Source organism: Triturus cristatus, chromosome 2_1 (assembly GCF_964204655.1).
Source record: "Triturus cristatus chromosome 2_1, aTriCri1.1, whole genome shotgun sequence".
Classification (NCBI taxonomy): domain Eukaryota; kingdom Metazoa; phylum Chordata; class Amphibia; order Caudata; family Salamandridae; genus Triturus; species Triturus cristatus.
In genome coordinates this window covers 980,227,780-980,248,740 of record NC_140581.1, presented here as the reverse complement: position 1 = coordinate 980,248,740, position 20,961 = coordinate 980,227,780, and the positions used below count along the sequence as shown (strand labels likewise).

General features: G+C 45.7%; 1 protein-coding gene across 2 annotated transcripts in view; it reads left to right on the top strand.

The window, feature by feature from the left end:
- Window positions 1-20,961, top strand: part of RIC1 (RIC1 partner of RAB6A GEF complex) — a 730,678-nt gene that overhangs the window by 535,102 nt on the left and 174,615 nt on the right. For both annotated transcript variants that reach the window (XM_085634197.1, XM_085634186.1), the window contains exons 13-14: window positions 13,178-13,216; window positions 18,107-18,217. In XM_085634197.1, the coding sequence (XP_085490323.1) occupies window positions 13,178-13,216; window positions 18,107-18,217 (150 nt within the window). The remainder of the gene's footprint in view (window positions 1-13,177; window positions 13,217-18,106; window positions 18,218-20,961) is intronic.

Genomic DNA, 20,961 nt, shown 5'->3' with positions numbered 1-20,961 from the left:
CTGATGGGCAAGGTTGTTCTTGTTTGAACTGACAATAGGACAGCCATGTATTACATTCAGAAACAAGGTGGCACCCGGTCTCCGCAAAGTCCATCTGCTAGAAGAGTAGCTTCTGGTAAACAACAGTAACTTTTCTGACCTCCTCAGCAGGATGGGGTAACAAGTTCATGAGTGGTAACTTCACCCACAAGTGCTCTGCTAGTACTTTCAGCGCTGGGGTTTCCCAGAGAGAGACCTTTTTTGCCTCAGCAGAAAATGCCAAATGCCCAAACTTTGCCTCCAGGTTACCACACCCACAATCCAGGGGCAATGCACTGTGGATGAGTTGGTCAGGTATATTTGCTTACACTTTTCCACCTCTCCCACTACTTCCAATTGTGGTTCAGAGGCTCCGGCAGACATCTCCGACCCTCATCCTGTTGGCTCCCATATGGGCCCAGCAGCCTTGGTTCATGACTTCTCAAACTCTCTCTGGTTCTGCACGAGAGGCTCCCCAACAGGCCTGATCTTTTCACGTAGAACCATGTAGAAATTGGGCAACCATCCCCCAGGTCTCTCAACCTCGCAATCTGACTCCTGGAGTCATAGAATTTGGGTACTTTAATCTTCCACCTGAATGCATTTGCATTCTCCAAGAAGCATGCAAACCCTGGTCATGTTATGCGGCCAAGTGGAAGGGGTCCTTGTGCTATTGTCACTCAAAACATATTGATCCATTACAGGCCACAGTGCAGAATATTGTCTGCTATCTGCCTAGTTTGCAGATTTCAGGCCTAGATTTCTCCTTTATATGGTTACACCCGACTGCTGTGACTGCTTACCTTCAGAATAGACTCTCTCTTCAGAATTTCAGTCATCAAAGCTTTTGTGGAAGGGCTCAAAAGGGTCATTCTACCAGCCCGACATAGATTCTCAACATTGTACTAACAAGACTCATGGGTCCTCTGTCATCTTCCCTCCATTCCTGTCCCCCTCAGTACCTTCTTGGAAGGTGGCATTTCTAGTTGCTATCACTTCACTCAGGCATGTCCGTGAGCTACAGGCATTAACCTTCGAAGAACCTTTCTTCCAAGTTCATAGAGAAAGGGTTGTCCTACGCACCAACCCCAAATTCCTTCCTAAGGTATCTCCCAGTTCCGCCTTAATCAGTCCATTGAACTCCCTGATGTTTTCCCCCTTAACCTGACTCAGTTGCATAATAGGCTCTGCATACTTTGGATGTGAAACGATCCTCATGTACTGCATTGATAAAAACTAAACCATTTAGGAGCACACAGCAATTCTTTGTTGCTTTCACCAAACCCCATAAAGGGAAGGCTCTGTCCAAGTCAGGCATTGCAAGATGGATTGGGAAATGCATCCAGACATGCTATGCAAAAGCTTAGAGAACCTTGCCCATTCTTCCTAGAGCCCATACCACTCAAAAGAAAAGGGCCTCTATGGTGTACCTGGAAAACATTCCAATAGCTGACCTATTTTTAAAGCAGCTACCTGGTCCACACCACACAGTTTTCTTTTAAAAAAACATTTATGTGTGGAGGTACTAGCATGCCAACAAACCAATGTTAGCCAGGCAGTACTCCTACACTTTTTCAATATACTGCAACACCCACAGACTAGCCAAAGTTTCTGAGAGGACTGCTTTACAGTTTATGCACAGTATATGCATCAACAGCCACACATGCCTCAAGCCCAAAATGTTACTTACCATGTAAGTATCTGTTCGTGACATTTAATGCTGTAGATTCACATGGTCCCACCGTCCTTCCTGGACACCTATGGCCACTGCAGTGTCTCTTGCTATCTCTTTTCCCTCTTTTGCATGGACATCTCTCTATACTTCACTTCACATTCCATCATCACTTGCTGTGCAGGAATAACAATCTAACCATGGAGTCGATGACCATGCGCATTACCAGCAAGAAGAGGAGTCATAGTCCCACATGACTCAAAAGAATTCTTCATAGAAAAAAAACTTGCACACATCCGTGTCCAACACTAGATGGCAGGAGTATGCACAGCATGTGAATCCACAGCACTACATTCCACAAACAGATGTTTAAAGGATAGGTAAAGTTTCCTATATGTTTTTAAAAATCTGCTAGCGTGCCAATGTCGGTCTCCGTAGACACTCTTTATGCAAAACTGGTTCTATGGCGCTAGTTCTGTTCCACTGTGCACAAATAAAGGGAATTAAAAGCAGAGAAATTCTTTAAACAAACATCCATGGTCACTGGATCAGTTAAGAGATTAAATAAAGAACACGGTCAACTACGACAGAAAAATAGCCTACATTGCTTTGCATTGTAGTTCAAGAATCACCAACGCATTAAAATTACTGTCATCACCTTACCATGAGGGATGATAAAACTGCATTGAGTTACAGAATTCTCAGACAATTCTTTTCTTATGAGGATGAGGAGAAAGGTGTGGGTGGTGAAGAAAGCTATGCTCCATAACCAGTGAGCATGGTTGAAGGATAAATAGAGTGGCTTTGGGTGCAAAGACCCATAGGTCAATCCTGAGACCCCTGTTGCTATACATGGCAAAATCCCTTAGGCAAAGGGTGAGTGCTCAAGGACTTGTTGCAGGATGTGACAAAGACTTTCCCAGTAGCTATTATGCAGGTCGAAAATCTGTAATCAAAGCAGTTGTGGTCACGAACATTGGGCTGTTTTTAGGTCTCGCCTAAGCAGCACTTGTGCTGTCTCTTCGAGACATGCTATATTCAGGATATGGGCATTAAGCTCCGCCCATCTTTCTAATTGGCTCCCTTTAATGTAATTCGTAAATGTCTGCTTTTCATTGGTTAATAAGCTCAATAGTGCCTCCTTTTCTACATTTGTAGCCTCCCAAGAGGACTGCCCCTGTTACATGTGCTGTTACTCGTAATGTTATTTATTAGTTTAGGGGCACTCCTTATTTTCATTTTTGCTTTTTTAAGCTTAGGGTACCCACCAGTGGCGGCCGGCCCAGGTAAGAGTGGTGAGGCAGAAGGGGTAGTAGACAGACAGCTGAATAGGTAAAATTAAATTAAAAAATAAATAAAGCCACTTACCTTGCTTTCGTCGCATTGCCAACTCAGCGATGAGGCGAGCGCGCAAGGTAAGTGGTTTGATTTATTTTTTAATTTAATTATACCTATCCCGTCATATTTCCCCTCACCCCCCACCCCCCACCATGCCTCGCCGCTCTCTTAGCTGTGCTGGCCGCCACTGGTGCGCCGCTTGCTCCCTCTCCCTGGCTGCAGCTGACTCCTCTTCATTCGCTCCCTTTCTTGGGCTGCAGCTGCCTCCCCCTCCCTCCCGCTTTTCAAAGGCACGGTCCCTGCCTTCCTATATCTGTTGCCGCCTGGTTATAACAATACCACATTTCCTGCACGGGCTCTTGGAGCCAGAGCCAAACCTTGGCTCAACTCTCCCACCTTTAGATGCCAATGCCATATGCTAACCATCTGTGTAATCTTTACCGGCCACCTAGCTGCCTACACTGAACAGAACACACCATTGTGAAAGGCAGGGCTGCTATAAATATGCCACAACCTCTGTGCTTAATATTTCGCAAACTAAGCTCAGCGTGCCCACGCTTGCTCCCTCTCCCTGCTGCAACTGACTCCTCCCCCTTCGCTCCCTCTCTTCGGCTGCAGCTGCCTCTTTCTCCCTCCCACTTTCAAATGCACGGCCTGGCATCACAGATCCTGCTGTTGCCGCCTGCTCATGACAATACCAGGTTTCCTGCACGGGCTCATAGAGTCAGAGCCAAACCTTGGTTTGACTCTCCCTGTTAATTTGTTGACTCGCCCACCTTTAGCCAACAATGCCATTTGCTAGCCATGCATGTAATCTTGGGTAGTCCCCTAGCTGCCTTCGCAGAACAGAACACACCATTGAGAGCAGCAGGGCTGCTATAAATACACCACAACCTCTGTACTTAATATTTTGCAACCCTACAACTTTCCTCAATCAGGCTACAGTAATTCAGAATCTGAACGTCACGTGGTTTCTAGATATGAGTTACTTCTATTTGGTGTTATAGGCCTGAGGAAAGTGCTCCCTGATCCAAGATGGCGTCACGTTTAGTCAGGCAACTATGCTTGTTCTTTCTCTTTTTTTCATTTACGGTCCTCTCTAGAACTAGCTTTTACATCATTGTGTACAGTTTCCTAGCAACCACCCGCAGGCTTCGAGTCCACTCCGAGTGCAAGAGAGACTGCTCTGAGCGCTGGTCACCCTCAATAAGGACTGGGACTAGTACTCAGATCCAGCTATGCCATCCATCCGGTACCCCAAGTACAAAAAGGACTCCACTTACTGCAGCTTTGCACCAGTAGACTAGGTATTATGAATTAAAAGCCACCTTGGCACAGTTTTCACAGGGCCTAATGCTGTTCTCAATAAGCGCTGCTGCTCGGCCACCCAGGTCGTTCCTGAGCTAAGACACTGGCGGCGCCGTGCTCTACCGCCTAGCGTAGCTACAAATCAATCTTCCCCCAACTCCCCCACTGTACCAGGACCCCATCTGCAACCATATGCAGTTTGTGTGCTTTTCAACATCACAGGACTGCATCTTTGTCCCATCTGCCTGCACCTTAACACTCGCAGGTTGTGCGGCATCCATGCTATTTTTTTTTTTTAAACGCTGTTGCATACTTCACCTTAATATGCCTCTCCACAGTTTTTAGCGCTCTTTGTTATCTCTTTTTCGCATCTGTCTGCCTCTTAGCTGTCTCCCCACCCACTCCCTTCACTCTTCCTCTCCTTCCCTCCCCCCCTCCTCTCCTCCCCCCCTCCTCTCCTCCCCCCCCCTCCACTCCTCCCCCTTTCTTCTTTGTCTGGCATGTATTTGCTTTGCTTATTTTTCTCGGGATTCCGTCATTGGTTAATTGTGAACTCATACATAAAGAAACATTGCAATTTGCAACTCCAGTACCTCAAAATGTAATTAATGCGTGACCTATTCCTATGGCATTGCAAATGCTTGTTTGCTCCCAGTGGCCACTGCAACCTGCTAAAGTCTGTGGGTTTTGATGAATAAGGACAGGGCATAGGCATGAATTTTAGTCATGCCAAGTGGCTGCTGCACTTCGCTGAAGACCTTAAAAGTACTTTGATGGCCTATTACTTCAAATAATACTGGAACATTGCCTTCAAAAACAAAGCACCATGTTTCTATTCAGTTTTAATGAAAAACACTTTCCATCTTATTAGCAACAGTTATAAAAGGTTCTTCTGCTAGCATTACTAGCATGGGAGAAACAAAGGGAAAAAGGAAGCCCTCTGTCAGAAGGGGAAGCTCCTAGCAGAGCAAGAGCTTCTCCTACTTGTAAGAAGTACGAGATCCCACACCACCCTGAGAGTGGCCACGATCTGCACATCCCACACAGACTTTCAACCAGTCAGCCCCATGGCCCTCTACCACCAGACATCCAGGCCACTTTTCTGACTGTCTTTACTGACCTGTCTGCCTTTAGGATTTCCCCTTTGACCATCTACCCTGAGACACTTTCCTTTTCAGGGCTGGCTTACGTATGGCCACTATCCCTCCTAGGGTATATTTAGGCCATCAACCAGAACTCTCCAGCCATCTCTGTCCTAGGCTTTTATCTCAATCTGACTCCAAGTGTAACCTATCTAATTGCAGCCAGCCTCGTAGCCCCAATGCTAGGTGTTTCTATGCCTCTTCTTTTCCTTTTCCCCTTAGGGTGTCAGGTCAGGGCTTACCTGGTGGTGTTTGGTGCAGACTTGCGGAGGGTGGGACCTGTTTAGCCCCAGCGTCTTCATGATTTCTTCAGAAGCAGGTAGTTGAAAATTCTGCTGCCATAGGTCGTTGTTGCTGATGGTGTTTGGCCAGCAGATTTGGAGGATTTTCCTCAGACCGGTGTTAATGAAGGTCTGGACTTTGTTGGCAGTGGTCACTGTTGTCCTCCAAGTTTGTGCTCCATTCTGAAGGACCAATTTTACATTGGTGTTAAAGTGATAGATTTTGGTTTGCAATGCTAGGATCCTTGGAGCTCCCGATCATCTTTAGTTGAATGGAGGCGGCCCTTGCTTTGCCGATTCTTGCCTTGGCGTCCGCTTCTGTGCCACCCTGCTAGGCAATGTCACTGCCCGGGTAGGTGAAGGCCTCAACCTCTTACAGATGCATCGCCTGCAAGAGTGACTGCAGTTGTGCTGGTCATGTTAGCCTGGTTTTTCCCTTGTGGATCTCAAGGCCAAATTGTGCTGATGTGGCTGCTATATTGTTGGTCTCCTCTTGTATCCGCAGATGGGTATGAGAGAGTAGGGCCAGGTCATCTGTAAAGTCTAGGTTGTCGAGCTGCATCCAAGGTCTCCACTGGATCCCATTTCTTCTCTTTGCTGTGGATGTCTTCATGATCCAGTCTATGAACAGCAGGTAGAGAAAAGGCGGGAGCAAACAACCCTGGCTAACTCCGATCCCCACCTGGAAGGCTATCGTGAGTTGCCCTCCATGGACTTTCTTGCAGGTCATTCCCTCGTAAGAGTTCCTAATGATTCTTACGAGTTTATCTGCCACACTGTAGTGGTGGAGGAGGTTCCAAAGGGTCTCTCTGTCTGCGCTCTCAAATACCTTCTCATAGCTGATGATGTTGACATGGAGGGGAGGAGTTCCATTCCATCGACTGCTCAGTGATGATGTGTAGTGTTGCACTATGGTCTGTGCAGGATCTATCTTCGTCAAAGCCAGCTTGCTGGTATCACAACTGAGCATCGACTTGTTCCTTCATTCAGTTCAGGATGACTCTGTTAAACACTTTGCCTGGGGTTGATAGAAGAGTTATCCCTCTGTAGTTTGCGCAGTTAAGCTGATTCAGGAGCTGCTTAGAAATTCCTGTGAAGAGTGCATTGCCATAGTCAAATCTGCTGGTAATCAGGGACTTTGTAACTGTCTTCCTGGTGTTCACCGGTAGCCATTTGAAGATTTTTCCTGACATCTTCATGATGTGGAAGCCAGTGGAGGTCACTGTGTTTACTTGGGCTGTCAGATCCAGCTTGTTGTCCAGGATGATTCCAAGATTTCTGGCATGCGTGGAGGAGTGAGTGTGGGGCCGAGGTCTGTTGGCTACAAGGTGGAGTCCTAGGCCGAGGCTTTCTTTCCAAAGATAACCACTTCTGTTTAGTCTATGTTGAGTATGAGGCAGTTGGATTTCATCCAATTGTCTGCCGTGAAACGCGCTGCAACATTGGAACAGGGAGCTCCAGCCGGAGGTGTCAACGGAACAGTGGGAGTTCTGTTGCGGGCAGCTAACCGAGCTGTCGCCGAATTATAATCTGCGCCTCATACATTTTAAATATCTACATCGCTTCTATCGGACACCCATCAGCCTGAAAAGGATGGGTCTTCGTGAGACGGGTGACTGCTGGAGGTGCGGCTCCGCCGCTGCTTCCTTTCTGCATATCGCGTGGTCCTGCCCCAAACTAGACAGCTATTGGTCTCAGATTTTCCTATTGGTGAACCAGATTGTGGGGCGGGATGAGGTGCCCTCCCCCTTAATTGGGCTGCTGGGTTATGTCAGGGACACCCCGCCACAGTTGCGAAAGTTGCATGCTTTGCTTTTATTGTTCGCCAAGAGGCGGGTGGCCATCCATTGGGGACGGCGGGGGGTGCCCACGGTGAAGGGTTGGTTGGCGGATGTAACATATGGTTGTACGCAGCTCGCTACATTCTGGGAGTTGATGCCGGCTGCATCCCGGCCCAGAGACATTTGGGATCCATTCTTGAGTTGGGCCCGTGAACACCAGCACAAGGACTCAGAGGCGGGTGGCCTGAGTGACTGATGCTGGGGAGATTGCGATGTGTGGGCGCCGTGCCTCGCTCCTCCCTGGCCGCGGAGACGATGTCTGTGTCGTTCGCATAGCCTGGGTGGCAATGAGTGTTTTCTTACAGTGCAGCTCTATCTGGGTGCAGATGCGATGTATGAGGGTCTTGTGGGCTTCTGGACTGTGTTGCGTGCGGTGTGGTCCCCAGTTAAGTATTTGTTAAGCCCACGATTGAAACACTTCCTTTTCCAGTCTGATGCCGACTGGTGAGCTGTGTGCACCACGCTCCTGATACTACATGGCAAGTTTGTTGTTTGTTTTAGTTGTTTTAACCAAAGTACTGCTCCATGAACATAATTTGACAGTGTATGTCATTGATTCGCGCTGATGGCGTGACGCCACGAGCATTAGCTGCCTGCCTCCGGGTTGTTGGCTGAATAGCAGTGTACACTTTGATGACAAATAAAGGTTTTTGGAAAAAGAAAAAAGAAAAAAAAAAAATTGTCTGCCGTGGTCATGCAGGTGACAAACTTGTTTTTCATTGTGAGGGTCTTGTCCAACAGGGTGACAATCAGATGGGTGTGATCTGCGTAGGAGAGTATGTTGATGTTGTGTGATCTGATGAGGTCTGCCAGCAGGGTCATGTAGATGTTGGAAAGTTTCAGACTGAGGGAACATCTTTGGGGGGCTCCGCATATAAGGTTCTTGGCCTCCGACGTGTAGGATGGCAGGTTGACTTTTTGTGTTTTTACTGTGAGGAAGGAGCAAATCCAATTGAAGGCGGTCCTTGGTTGCCTGTTTGAAGTAGTTTTCTGATCGGGTTGTACTGGTACACCGTCTCGAAGGCCACTGAGAGCTTGAGCAATATGAGGGCCACTGTATCTCTACCAGTAGCGGCTGGCAAGGTTCAGGACTGGTGAGGGCAGGGGAGCAGGGGGATCAGGAGGGGTGAATAAAAAGTTTAATTAAACTACATCCCCGTCACCTCCCTCTTCCTCGTCCGGAAACACGGAACAGGAAGCACTCGGGCTCCCTTGTGATTGGTCTGAGTGCCATGGTTCGGCGCTCAGACGGAGACTGTTAGCCTGGGCATGTTCTCCTGTAGTGATGATCGTTATCTACCTATGTACAACGCTGAGTTAGCATAACCGCGTTAGATGTTAGAAAGCCATCTTGCTGCTTTTGCACACGACACTGTAGTCACATGTTGTTAGAATTGAGAAATGCTTACTCGACTTTGCTTCACATGAGAACTGTCTGTTGTTAAACAGTGAATAGCGACCTTGGTCTGCACACAGTGTAATAGAAACAGTCTGGATCGCTAGACGGTGCATGTTGTTGAGTTCAGGTTGATCGGCCCACTAGTTTAGCCATAACACGCACGCAGCTGCAAATACCTGAAAGTGGAATGCTTTTAATATTGCAGTGTTACATGTTTTCAACACATTCGGAAGAAGAGCGTTCCTAGGAGCAGAGCATAGCTGATCCTGTGATGTGAACTCTCTGAGCTGATCTATACGGTATGGGGTTCCCCATTCAAGCCTAGAGGCCTTTTATTAGTCTAATAATACTATTAGTGTGTTAGAGAAAGGAAGGTGGCCTAGAGCCACTGTCATTTTAGTATGATTGCTCCTTTCATTTTCTATGGTATTGTAACTATGCTGATGGTTTTGATTTTAATTGTTTGTCTGCTAATGTTAGCCAAACTGCTGCATATTAGGACACAAGGTTTAGAAAATAAACTCTTTAAACTTTTTCCCGTGTCTCTGTTTATTCTGTTGTGGACTGGTACGAGAATAATTACGAAAAGGTGTTTCTGATTCCCACCATTCCTGAGAAATATACTAAGTCGCTTGTTCTGGGTTGTCTATACATTGGGACCGCCGAGCTAAACCTTGGATAACGAATGGGACACTGATGCTGGCCGGATAGGGGTTCTGGGTTCTGAGGTGAGTTTTTGGTACACAGCAATTCACTGAGGGCCTGGGTTCCTGCGCATAGTTCTGCGCATAAGCAGAATCCCTGCAACACTCCACCCAGGCTGTAATGCAGCCTCAGTAGAGAATATGCTAAGTGCGCATGAAAGTCTGGCTGGCCAAACATTTATGAGCACATAGGAGCGAAAGCCACTCATCCCCTCCCCTGTCAGCAGAGCAGCCACACCCCGCCTCCCAAAGCTGCCACGCCTGCAACTAGAAAAAATAAAATTATAACATTAAGTTATCATTTTATTTTTCCTTACACTGCTGAAAAGCAGTGGGGTGCTGCTCCTCCACCTTATTGGAGGAGCTGCCACTGATCTCCACGGTCGAGGATCAACCTGATGTTATCTGTAGTTGCGAGGAGGGTTGTCTTGGTGCTGTTGTTTGGCTGGAAACATGGTTGCGTGGTGTCTAGGAGCTGGTTTTCATTAAGGTAGTGAGCGAGTTGCTTGTTGATGGCTTTCTCACTTGTTACCCAGAACATCCGTCTTCCTGTCAGTAGTTTGTCTGAAAATTTGACTACGGTCATGCGTGTCTCATGGAGTTTCTGGAACTCCCTTGTGAACAGAAACTTTAGTGGTTCTTACTGCTGTTTCTGCAACAAACGCTTTTTATGGGACAAGGTTGTAAGCCTTGTGCCCAACCTCCAGCCTGGAGTGGCTTGCACTAAATCTGGTCTCTACCCTTTCACCTGTCCAGCTCTGGGGACTCTGCCTGGAGGTTAATCTCTCACCCACATAGCTCTCCAGGTCACTGGGACATTCAAGCCCCTCGACCACTTCAAGCTGGCGATCCTCCGAGCAGCATAATTTCTAGCACCACTGAAAAAATTCAGCAGAATTAAAAAATGTGCAAGAGAAATGTCTTTCCTTAAGCCTACAGACTTAAAACTGTGCAACGATTGCAGGAAGCAGACATTTGACCCTCACGTTTGCCTGTGGTATCTAGGTTCTAGTCACGACTTGAAGTCATGAGACAGATGCTCCTTGATGCACCCAAAGGCCATCCGGGAGCAAGAATCAAAACTGTTGCATACCACAAAAAGCAGGGCCGGTTTCCGTGCCTAGTGTTGATTTCGCTCTAAGTCTTACGGTAAATCAGAATCAAGTTGTATCGTAAGTGCAAGAATGCCAAGCAGTTTCGTCCTTCTCTCACCACTCCAGGGCTGGAGAGAAGTCACTCATTAGACACTCCAAATACTCTGAGCCCACCCTGATACTAGTCCCAGCATCCACTGAGCTTCCCAGGTTGCCTTCGCCCCATCAACAATTTGAGGTTTTCAAAGAGGCCATGGTGCAGATTTTTAACGCTGTGCCTTCAGGCCCCATCGACCCTCAAAATTCCAGTGCCGGATTTCTGGCTCCCAGCCGTCACTGAACCATGCTTCCACTGCCGCGATCAGGCTGGTTCTGATCACTTCTTCCCCCAACACCTACTCCAGCAATTCTTCTCTAGATATTTATTTCTAATCCAGAACCAAGGTCGACTCACATTAGATCCATGTCTCATGTCCTGCTATGAGATAACTAAAGCACAACTTCCACCAGAGTCCAGGCTCCTTCAGTGGTGTTGGCGATGGGTGTTCTTATCCTGTATGTCTGTGCTACAAGGGCATCTGTGCATACGTTCACCAAGCATTACTGCCTCCATAGTCAGGTCCGCAGAGGTGGGAGTTTTGCCCTTTTAGTTCTACAGGACTTGCTGCGAGTCCACTCCTCAGACCACCTTTGGGAGATACTACTTAGGTATCTATTCAACAGAAGATGAATCGATGAATCTGCAGTTAAAAGTATATGTCACAACAAATGACTTACCTTCAGTTATGCTGTTTCTGGTGGACTCTCTACCTCACCATAAACTCATCGCCCTCCTGCCTCCATGTTCTGTGGACTGAAAATCTTCATATTTTAAAAAGGGCCCAAGATAGTTTTCAGCACACTATTGTATTCAATTTAAGTAGATTTTATTAGATCCACGTCTGAGGGCACGGAAGGAGGACAATACAAAAACAGATGTCAGTGGTGGACTAATATGCAGCTCTGCTCTATCGCTTCAGGTGTGGTACTATGTCGCCAAGGAGTCGCACAGCACCACCTAGTAGTTAATGGGAGATACTGCTTGAAAATGTCCAGCTCTAGCCTGCCTCCTGGGAATATTCTTGTAGTGAGGAATCTGTAATTAGATAGATTATCCACCTAGAAGAACATTATTGATGGTAATTAACTTGTTCATCTACCCCAGAAGCATTATTTCTTTGTAGCAGGAAATTATGTGCCTCCTGAAACTGGCAAAAATATCATGGTGTTTACCAAAAATTTCAATGTGCCGATGGGATGGTATAATCCTTAGATATGTTAGAGATCAGCCTGGTGTTCCTAAATTGTAGATGTAATTGTAGATGTTTGAATCTGCATTCCAGTTTTGCATTGCCTCTGCTAAGAACACCATGCTGTGATGGATTTTGCACTACAACCAGATGCAAGTCTTGTGTGAAGCACACTGTTTCCCCACTGTCAAAGCATTTACTGTTTTTCACCAGTTAAACGCAGATTTACAAATACCAAGTGTTGCCATGTTATTCACGAGTACTAAGCTGCCATGAGATACTTATGTATTCTCAATATTTGCATACACAGACACACAAAACAAATATGCGGACACATGCACGTGTTTGCCGCTCACCTTTTCTCATCTGTCTGTTGGGGCCTAAAGTGGTGGATATCCTTTGCTGCTCTGTGACTGATAGCTGGACAGGCAAATGGAGGAGTGCATTAACCAGGGCATCACTTCAGGGCAGGCACTGTCTTCAGGAGCTGCTCTTCACTTGCTGTTAGCTTGGCAGGCTGATTACTTAAGGGAAGAATTGGGACAGGTAGGCAAAGTGAGGCCAGACAGCAGGTGGTTTGGATAGTCAGGGGAGCCAGGAGTTGCACAGCAAGATTGTTGTCCTCATACTCCACCCTAGCTAACAGCCACCCTGAGGTTCTGACCATGTTTCCATTGGCTGATCCTGTTTGACAGTGCTTGGAGAGACAAACTGCGGTGCCATGGGATCTGGCCAAATTCAAATTTAGTACTGTATGGTCTGCAGTTCACCCACTGCTTCATGCATCCACAACTGCAAAAGTATCCCAGTAGAGATGCAGTCTAATTTTATTTTGATGAATAGGACCAAGAAAGCTTAGCCTTTGTGTGAAGCAGTGCATGGAGACTGAAACTGTCCAGTTCTGTTTTTTTATGTTTTAGTATCCTCATTAAGGAATCCTTGTGCTCTATACTTTTATTATTATGTTATTTAAGTCCTATTTTGTAAACCAACATTTACACTATATTTTTGAGTTGCTTCAAAAGTATTTGTATCAGATTTGTGAACCTGTTAATTGATTTGTAAGCCATTGATGTGTTCTCTTTGTTTAGATTCAGAGCACATACCTCGAGAGCAACTGGCCTATTCGGGTAAGTACTTTTTCAAGTAGGAAGTGGAGTGCTCATTTGTGAAGTACATTTATTAGATTCTACAGACAGATTTAATGTACAGATATTGTTTTTTAAGTTTAAATTATTTGTTTTTGATTCATGTGAACACTTTTCGCTCTGCAGCTTTCATTATAGAAAACAATCATAATTCCATTTAAATAATTTTAAATGCACCCTTTCAGCTAATGCCTAATAGGGGAAAATGACCATGGGAATAAAGAGGGAATGACCTAGGAGGATTGGGAAGCTAAGCATGAAAAGAAAATCATGGGTAAAGTGGGTGAAATGCATAAAGTGTGGAAAGGCATCACCCCATGTAAAATATTACCTTGCTAAATACTTAGTACAAGTACGTTTCCTAAGTCCACGTCGTACATGAATGTAACTAGTAGGAAAATTTGAGTGATGCACATTTTGAAAGCCCCTTGAAAACACAAGCATCCATGTCATGTAGCTGCTTATGTTCCTCATAAAAGGACTGCATTACTTTTGGGTGGGGGAGATGTACTCCTCTTCAGTGCACCACACTTTGAGCTTTGTAGGGTTCCTAATCACTGCCTTAATGTCCAGGTCTAGTAAGGCTTTTCTAATACTTGAGTCTGTACACATTGATGCTGTGTTAAATTCTGATAATTTGAAAAAAGGAATACACTAGTTTCTTCCATTTGGAGAGGTGCTTTTAGTGAGGTTCCCTTATGCAAAATTGGATCTTAAAAGTCTGGGTCTCGGAGCACCTCCACCAGCCCCAAAGACCTAGGAGGCAGTATATATGCTTTCTTCATGAAGTCTTCGTCTCATGTTTGAATATGTGCCAGCAGTTCACAAATAAAGGAGCGCACCGCCTTGGTGAAGGGCATATCTTGGAAAATTAAATAAATATTGCCATCTCTCCATTCCTTTTCAGGTCCATTCAGTTTGTTGTCTTGCAGGATTATTACTTTAGCCACCCTCTGTTGATACTCTTCATGTTCCAGGATGTGTCCCTCAATTGCACCAGTCCTGATTACTAAATGTAGCACTTTATCCACCACTCAAATTACTTTCATATTTCACCATACTAATTCAACACTAATCCTTATGGGTTTCCGGTGTAGCGTGCTACTCGCCAAAAAAAAGTGTTTTAACACCCCATCAGGGGTAACAAGCGCTATATAAATACAAACCATTTTTCCTCCTCTATCCTTCTGCTATCCTTCCGAATCCAAATAACTGACTATCCTATCCACCACTTAAAATTACTTTCATATTTCACTATACTAATTCAACACTAATCCTCTATGGGTCCAGGAGTAGCGTGCTACTTGCCGAAAAAGCGCTTCGACGCCTCGTCATGGGTAGTAAGCGCTATATAAATGCAATTACAATACTTTAACATCCAAGAAATATGCAGCTTTCTCCACTACTCCATTTTCTCCAATCAAGATTCTACAGCTGAAATAGTTCTTTCCTCCTTAGTTGAATTATTTACAATGGTGTCCACATCGTTCACTGTCCTCATTTCTTCTTTCTCAGTTGCAGCAATTTCTGTCCGTTAAGGTAAGAAACAGAAAAAAATAGTTCCCCTCTTTTCTGGGCTTTACCCACTATTTAAATGATTTACCACCGAGCACCATTGTCATTCAGTGGCAGGGACTGCAATTAAGCCTCATTTCAACGGCTGCTGTCCCAAGGGCCTCTTTCCCACCTCACCCGCCCATATGGTCTAGACCCTCACCAGCCACAGGTTATTATGCTGGCCCCAGGTTAGCTGCCATGCCTGTATGCTTACAACGGGTCCCTTCTCCACTTTTCATCAGTTGATCAAGACCGATCCCCCCCGCCACCCTGCCATTTTATCATCCCCCTTGGGTTAACCTCCTGCTACAGGTTTCCATGCCGCTGTACCACACACCATTGTCTGGTTGAAAAAAGCAGTTGTTCAGAGTTCCCCTCTATGTTGCAGCCACTTGTGGGAGGCAACGCCCCCTTGTGTGGAAACCAAAGGTTAGACTGCATATGCAACATTCATGGAGCACATGGGCTGGACAGCCATCTTCCCTAATGTCTGGATGTGCCTCTCCCTATATCTAGTATTTTAGAGAAATGTTCTTCATCCTTGCTTACACAAACCAGTCTTTATTTTGTGTTTATTTTTCTGCATTCATTTTTACCATAACATCTTAGTGCCTTACATACTTACAATGAAAAATGTATCAAATGTGGGGTCCAACTCTTCAATATGTTTATGCATACATAATTAAACTAGCTGTTGTACAATAGCAAGAGAAGGGATGATTCTGTACATACAGGCCCAGGCAGTTTCTGGGTGTCACTGTAACACATTGTTGCCTGTAGTCTTGTGCTTTGTTGTATATTTTTATTTGGTCTGTTACACAACAAGCAACTCAAGTCATTTATTCTTCCTCTCTAGTTTGGTCCCAAACTATCACTAATATGTTAACAAAGCAGTACTTCCTCTTATAAGGTCTGTCTTTATTGTTCTTTGTTCAGCTGCCTCAACTATCCAGTTCACCTCATCTCAAGAGCCTGGGATTATTTGTCCTCCCCATTTAGACCTCGACTTGCCCGTCCTCTTCTTTCCAATACACTTTGTCCCTTTTCGTTGCTTGTTAGTTCTTTGGTGTTGTCATACTCACATGCTCCCAGATCATTTAACAACATGATCATTCCATTTTTCTTTGTCCATCTCCCCTGTGTGCCCAACCTTTCCCCCTTTGTGCCCCAACCTTTCCCCTGTGTGCCCCAACCTTTCCCCTGTGTGCCCCAACCTTTCCCCTGTGTGCCCCAACCTTTCCCCTGTGTGCCCCAACCTTTCCCCTGTGTGCCCCAACCTTTCCCCTGGGTGCCCCAACCTTTCCCCTGGGTGCCCCAACCTTTCCCCTGCCTGCCCCAACCTTTCCCCTGCCTGCCCCAACCTTTCCCCTGCCTGCCCCAACCTTTCCCCTGCCTGCCCCAACCTTTCCCCTGCGTGCCCCAATCTTTCCCCTGCGTGCCCCAACCTTTCCCCTGCCTGCCCCAACCTTTCCCCTGCCTGCCCCAACCTTTCCCCTGCCTGCCCCAACCTTTCCCCTGCCTGCCCCAACCTTTCCCCTGCCTGCCCCAACCTTTCCCCTGCCTGCCCCAACCTTTCCCCTGTGTGCCCCAACCTTTCCCCTGCCTGCCCCAACCTTTCCCCTGCCTGCCCCAACCTTTCCCCTGCCTGCCCCAACCTTTCCCCTGCCTGCCCCACCTTTCCCCTGCCTGCCCCACCTTTCCCCTGCCTGCCCCACCTTTCCCCTGCCTGCCCAACCTTTCCCCTGCCTGCCCAACCTTTCCCCTGCCTGCCCAACCTTTCCCCTGCCTAACCTTCCCCCACCTGCCCCATCTTTCCCCCCGCCTGCCCTGCTTTCCCCCCGCCTGCCCCATCTTTCCCCCCGCCTGCCCCATCTTTCCCCCCGCCTGCCCCATCTTTCCCCCCGCCTGCCCCATCTTTCCCCCCGCCTGCCCCATCTTTCCCCCCGCCTGCCCCATCTTTCCCCCCGCCTGCCCCATCTTTCCCCCCGCCTGCCCCATCTTTCTCCCCGCCTGCCCCATCTTTCTCCCCGCCTGCCCCATCTTTCTCCCCGCCTGCCCCATCTTTCTCCCGGCCTGCCCCATCTTTCCCCCCGCCTGCCCCATCTTTCCCCCCGCCTGCCCCATCTTTCCCCACGCCTGCCCCATCTTTCCCCACGCCTGCCCGTTCCTTTTCCCCGCCTACCCGATCCTTTTCCCCGCCTGCCCGATCCTTTTCCCCGCCTGCCCCACTTTTCTCCTGCCTGCCCCACTGCTTTCTCCTGCCTGCCCCATCCTTTCCCCTGCCTGTCCCACTGCTTTCTCCTGCCTGTTCTACCGCTTTCTCTTGCCTGCTCCCCCTTCTCTCCCCACACCACCCTCAATCTTAATCTCTGCCAGGGTCTCCCTCCTGCAAACTGCTCTGTTTGTTTCAGTTGGATCCCAAGGATCAATTTTTCATAGCAACAGTGCCAGTTCACCACCCTCAAACGACTCCTAATCCCATCACTACTCCTGTCTGGAAAAGGTTTCCTCGCACCTCCCTCGAGTGCCCTGAGGCCTCATGGGGCCCTTCCATCTTTTAGTCACAACTGGATCTCAGGCAGAACCCCTTGTGCTTAAATCTCAGATTTCGCTGAATCCCGATTAATGCTGACAAGACGCTCTTCAGGTACTCTGTCTGCAGGTTTGAGACAGACTGAAAGGTGAAGTTGGCCAGAGTAGCTCAGAAAAGGGTAGCTATATCACTCTTTCAGGTATTTATTGACTGAAGGGTTTGCAAGATGTAGTGTTTCTGTGGTAAAGGCTAGGGGCCAATATCCTCTACCCTAGTCAATACCTACCTGGAAGTAACTTCTCACTCGCATAATATTTCTCTTAAGTGACTCCATCCAGGGCAACGTTCTCAGGTAGGAAGCTGTGTCCAGTGGCTTCTAATACTGGAATTGCTTATTAGACTTCCTGAACAGTCGTGACCCCCACCCCCCTTTTTTTATCCATATTAGCCGCTCATTCCCCTAACTCATGGCTAATAGATTTCCAGATAGTGGAATGTCTTGTGAATAAATGAATATTGCCATTCATGCCTTGTAAATTGGATTCCTATATAGTGATGCTAAGTCCTCCCAGACTTTGTGTTTGTTTCATCAAGCTTTGTTCTTATGTTTGAGGTTAGTACTGCATGTTATTTAGAAATCTTGTCTGATGGGTAAATATTCAAATGCATACCTGCTGCAAAGCAGATTGAAGGGAGAAATTTTAATAGGAAAGTGCAGCCTCTTTATTGACTTAGTGTTCGAGAAAGTGCTAAACATGTTTTTTTCCCCCTACTTTGTATAGATCTCAACAATTGACAAGTTGGGAAAGAATGTTGCTGTTGTCGGCAAGTTTGGTTTTGCACATTATTCCTTACTAACTAAGAAATGGAAGTTGTTTGGAAATATAACGCAGGTGAGTGCATAAACCAGTTATGAAAAAAGATTTTTTTGTATGGTTTTGAAACTTTTACTTGCTGGCAATAATTTATAATGTATACTTGTGAATGGTACTGCTCTGCTTGTATTCTTCTTCTTGTTAGCCATCATTTGTGATGGGCAGCTTGCAGAGTTAATCAGTGCCAAGGGAAATGGGATTGCTCCAGGAACTCTTGGTTACATAATTTTCTTATTTACAGAAGTCTCCAATTACAACCTTAATTATATTGGTTTTGCTGCATTATACATTATGTGAAGGTGGGTTATATGCGTTTGTTTTTTTTGCTGAGTTGCACTTATACTTAGGTCCAAGTCCACAAGAAACTTTGTGAGGAAGAGAGGACTGCTATAATGATCATGCTCTGCACACAGTTTCTTCTATCTGTCATACATGACATGGTTGGTGAACTTGAGGCTGCAGATAGGTCTAATGACCCCACTTCGAATGTATTGAGTTTGTTAAGAAGATTAAGAGTGTAGAGCATATTCTGACCGTGAGAAGATAAATTGAGTTTTCTTGGTTGAATATGATTTTGTTTCCCCATCTGGATAAGTGGCTAAATCCTTGAAAGGTTGCAGAGCTCTAAATAATGTCACCTTATTACTATCTTGATTTGGGTTATGAAGGGTAGCGTGCTTTGCTTGTTATCACAGTCTGATTCAGCATTACATACCAACCTTTGCCATCTGCCCTTGGTTTGAGGGCACCAAACTTATCGCTATGATGATCTTAAACATCGTTTGAACTCAAATAAAATTTGTCCTAGGGGTAAACCATCCACATAGACACCTAAAATTGATAGTCAATAAGGACCAGCAGCCTAGTTTTATCTGCACATTTTATGCCTGGTGCAGCTTGGTGTACTTTAACTACATAGTTATCAGCCTTGCATTTGTCTTAAAGCATCAGTGATCCACAGTGTTTGTGACCCACAGTATTCCGTTCTGTTACTGACCACCTCCCCATGTCTTGTGATCCCGTCCAAAATGTTATACCAAGATAAGCATTATAAAGGTACATTTATTCCCAAAACTATATAGATCTGCTTTTGGCACATCGGCTTACAAGAGTGGTTAAATGGTTAACACGTTAAAAAACATTTAAGGGTAGAATGATGTGGAAGGTTTCCCTGCACTTTCATGAGATTCCTAAAGGGGCTCCTGGAATGTCCTGAGTCCTTTATGCTAAAATCTATTTTAACAATATTGTCCAGATGTAATGGTTGTAAGTGCTGAGCCTATGGCTGCAAAGTTTGTGCTAAACCCAGAGAGGTATTCATGGTTAAGACATTACACCCTGTTAAAGACCAGATGCAGTGGGAACCTTTCACTTACTCTTCTTGATTACTCAAAGAAAGGGTTACTCCTCACAGTAGCCATGGTGTCATCCTATACCAAGTTAAACTTGAAGGTGTCAAGTGTCACATTAAGAGTGTGCTAAAAGTTGGAAGAGGCCGATAGGCAGAAAAAACCTCCTTGGTAATAAGAATCTCTTGATTGAAGATGGAGAAAGACCAGAAGAAAAACTATGCCCCAAACCCACCCTGAGATAAGGTAGAAATGCACCCAGAGAAAAACAGGGGTATAGAATGTAAAGAAAAAATGGAAAAAGTCAGTCACCAAAATCACTATAGAGAGAGATGAAAAATTGGACTTCTAATGCATTCCAAAACTTTCAGTAAGGAAATTGAATTATTTATATAGTCATTCTACAGGAAGTGACTTCATTCAACGACATGTGGAGATCTTCCTGATTAGGGAACGTCAGCTCATGCACAGCAGCTAAGATAGGGACGAAAGATGTCTAGGATGGGGTTCTACATATGACTTGCCACTTCCTTATTTTCTTGATGATGATGGTTAGCATAACAGCTACAAGACAGGCCAGAGTCTTGCTTCACTAATTATACCTCGTACATTGTACAACACATTTTTCAAAGGAATTGGTCATTTTGGCTAATCTTGGCTTTCTGCTCTCTTTTTGCTTTAAACCTGGATAGGATGTGTGCCCTTCCCAATAGTTTTCATTTTTATTCAGCCATACCTTCACAGATAGATAGGAATATAAGGACGCAATATTAGAGGAAACTTAATTGACATTAATATTAACATTATTCGAAGGTTAAATTGTCTCATCAGTAATTAAACAGCTAGGTCATTAAAGTTGCTTTCTTAACCTACAATCTCAATACCCCTTCTGAAGACCTAGAATACATTTGAAAACATAAATAAAACATTGGGTCTGTTTTTTTTCTTGGCCTCTGGTCTCTCCTGGTAGAAATTTGCCTGAGTTGAACATCTTTCAAGCTCTTACCAGCAGGACAGTAAAGCAGATGCCATTACAAAGAAGTAGACAATTATAGGACCAGAGCAATAGAGAAAGCAAGACAGGCAATGCTGTAAAAGATAGCAAGGTTAGTGGGGACGGTGGTAGCAAGGGTGATCATTACATGACCACAAAACCACTACTAGATATTGTTCTGCAGAAGATAAGCCTACAGACCTATTAGACTTTTTATTTGGGTCTATGGAATCAGTTGAATCATGACATAGTCTCGGATGCATTACCATATGGGAAACCTAGTTTTGAAACGCTTAATGGTATTGTCATGAAAAAATACATCAACATTTACTTTTCGGGAGTGAGAGTGCTTATGTGTTCTGGCTTTCATTGCAAGTTGGCCCTTGATTTCAGGTGATAATACTAGATTCAGTATTATC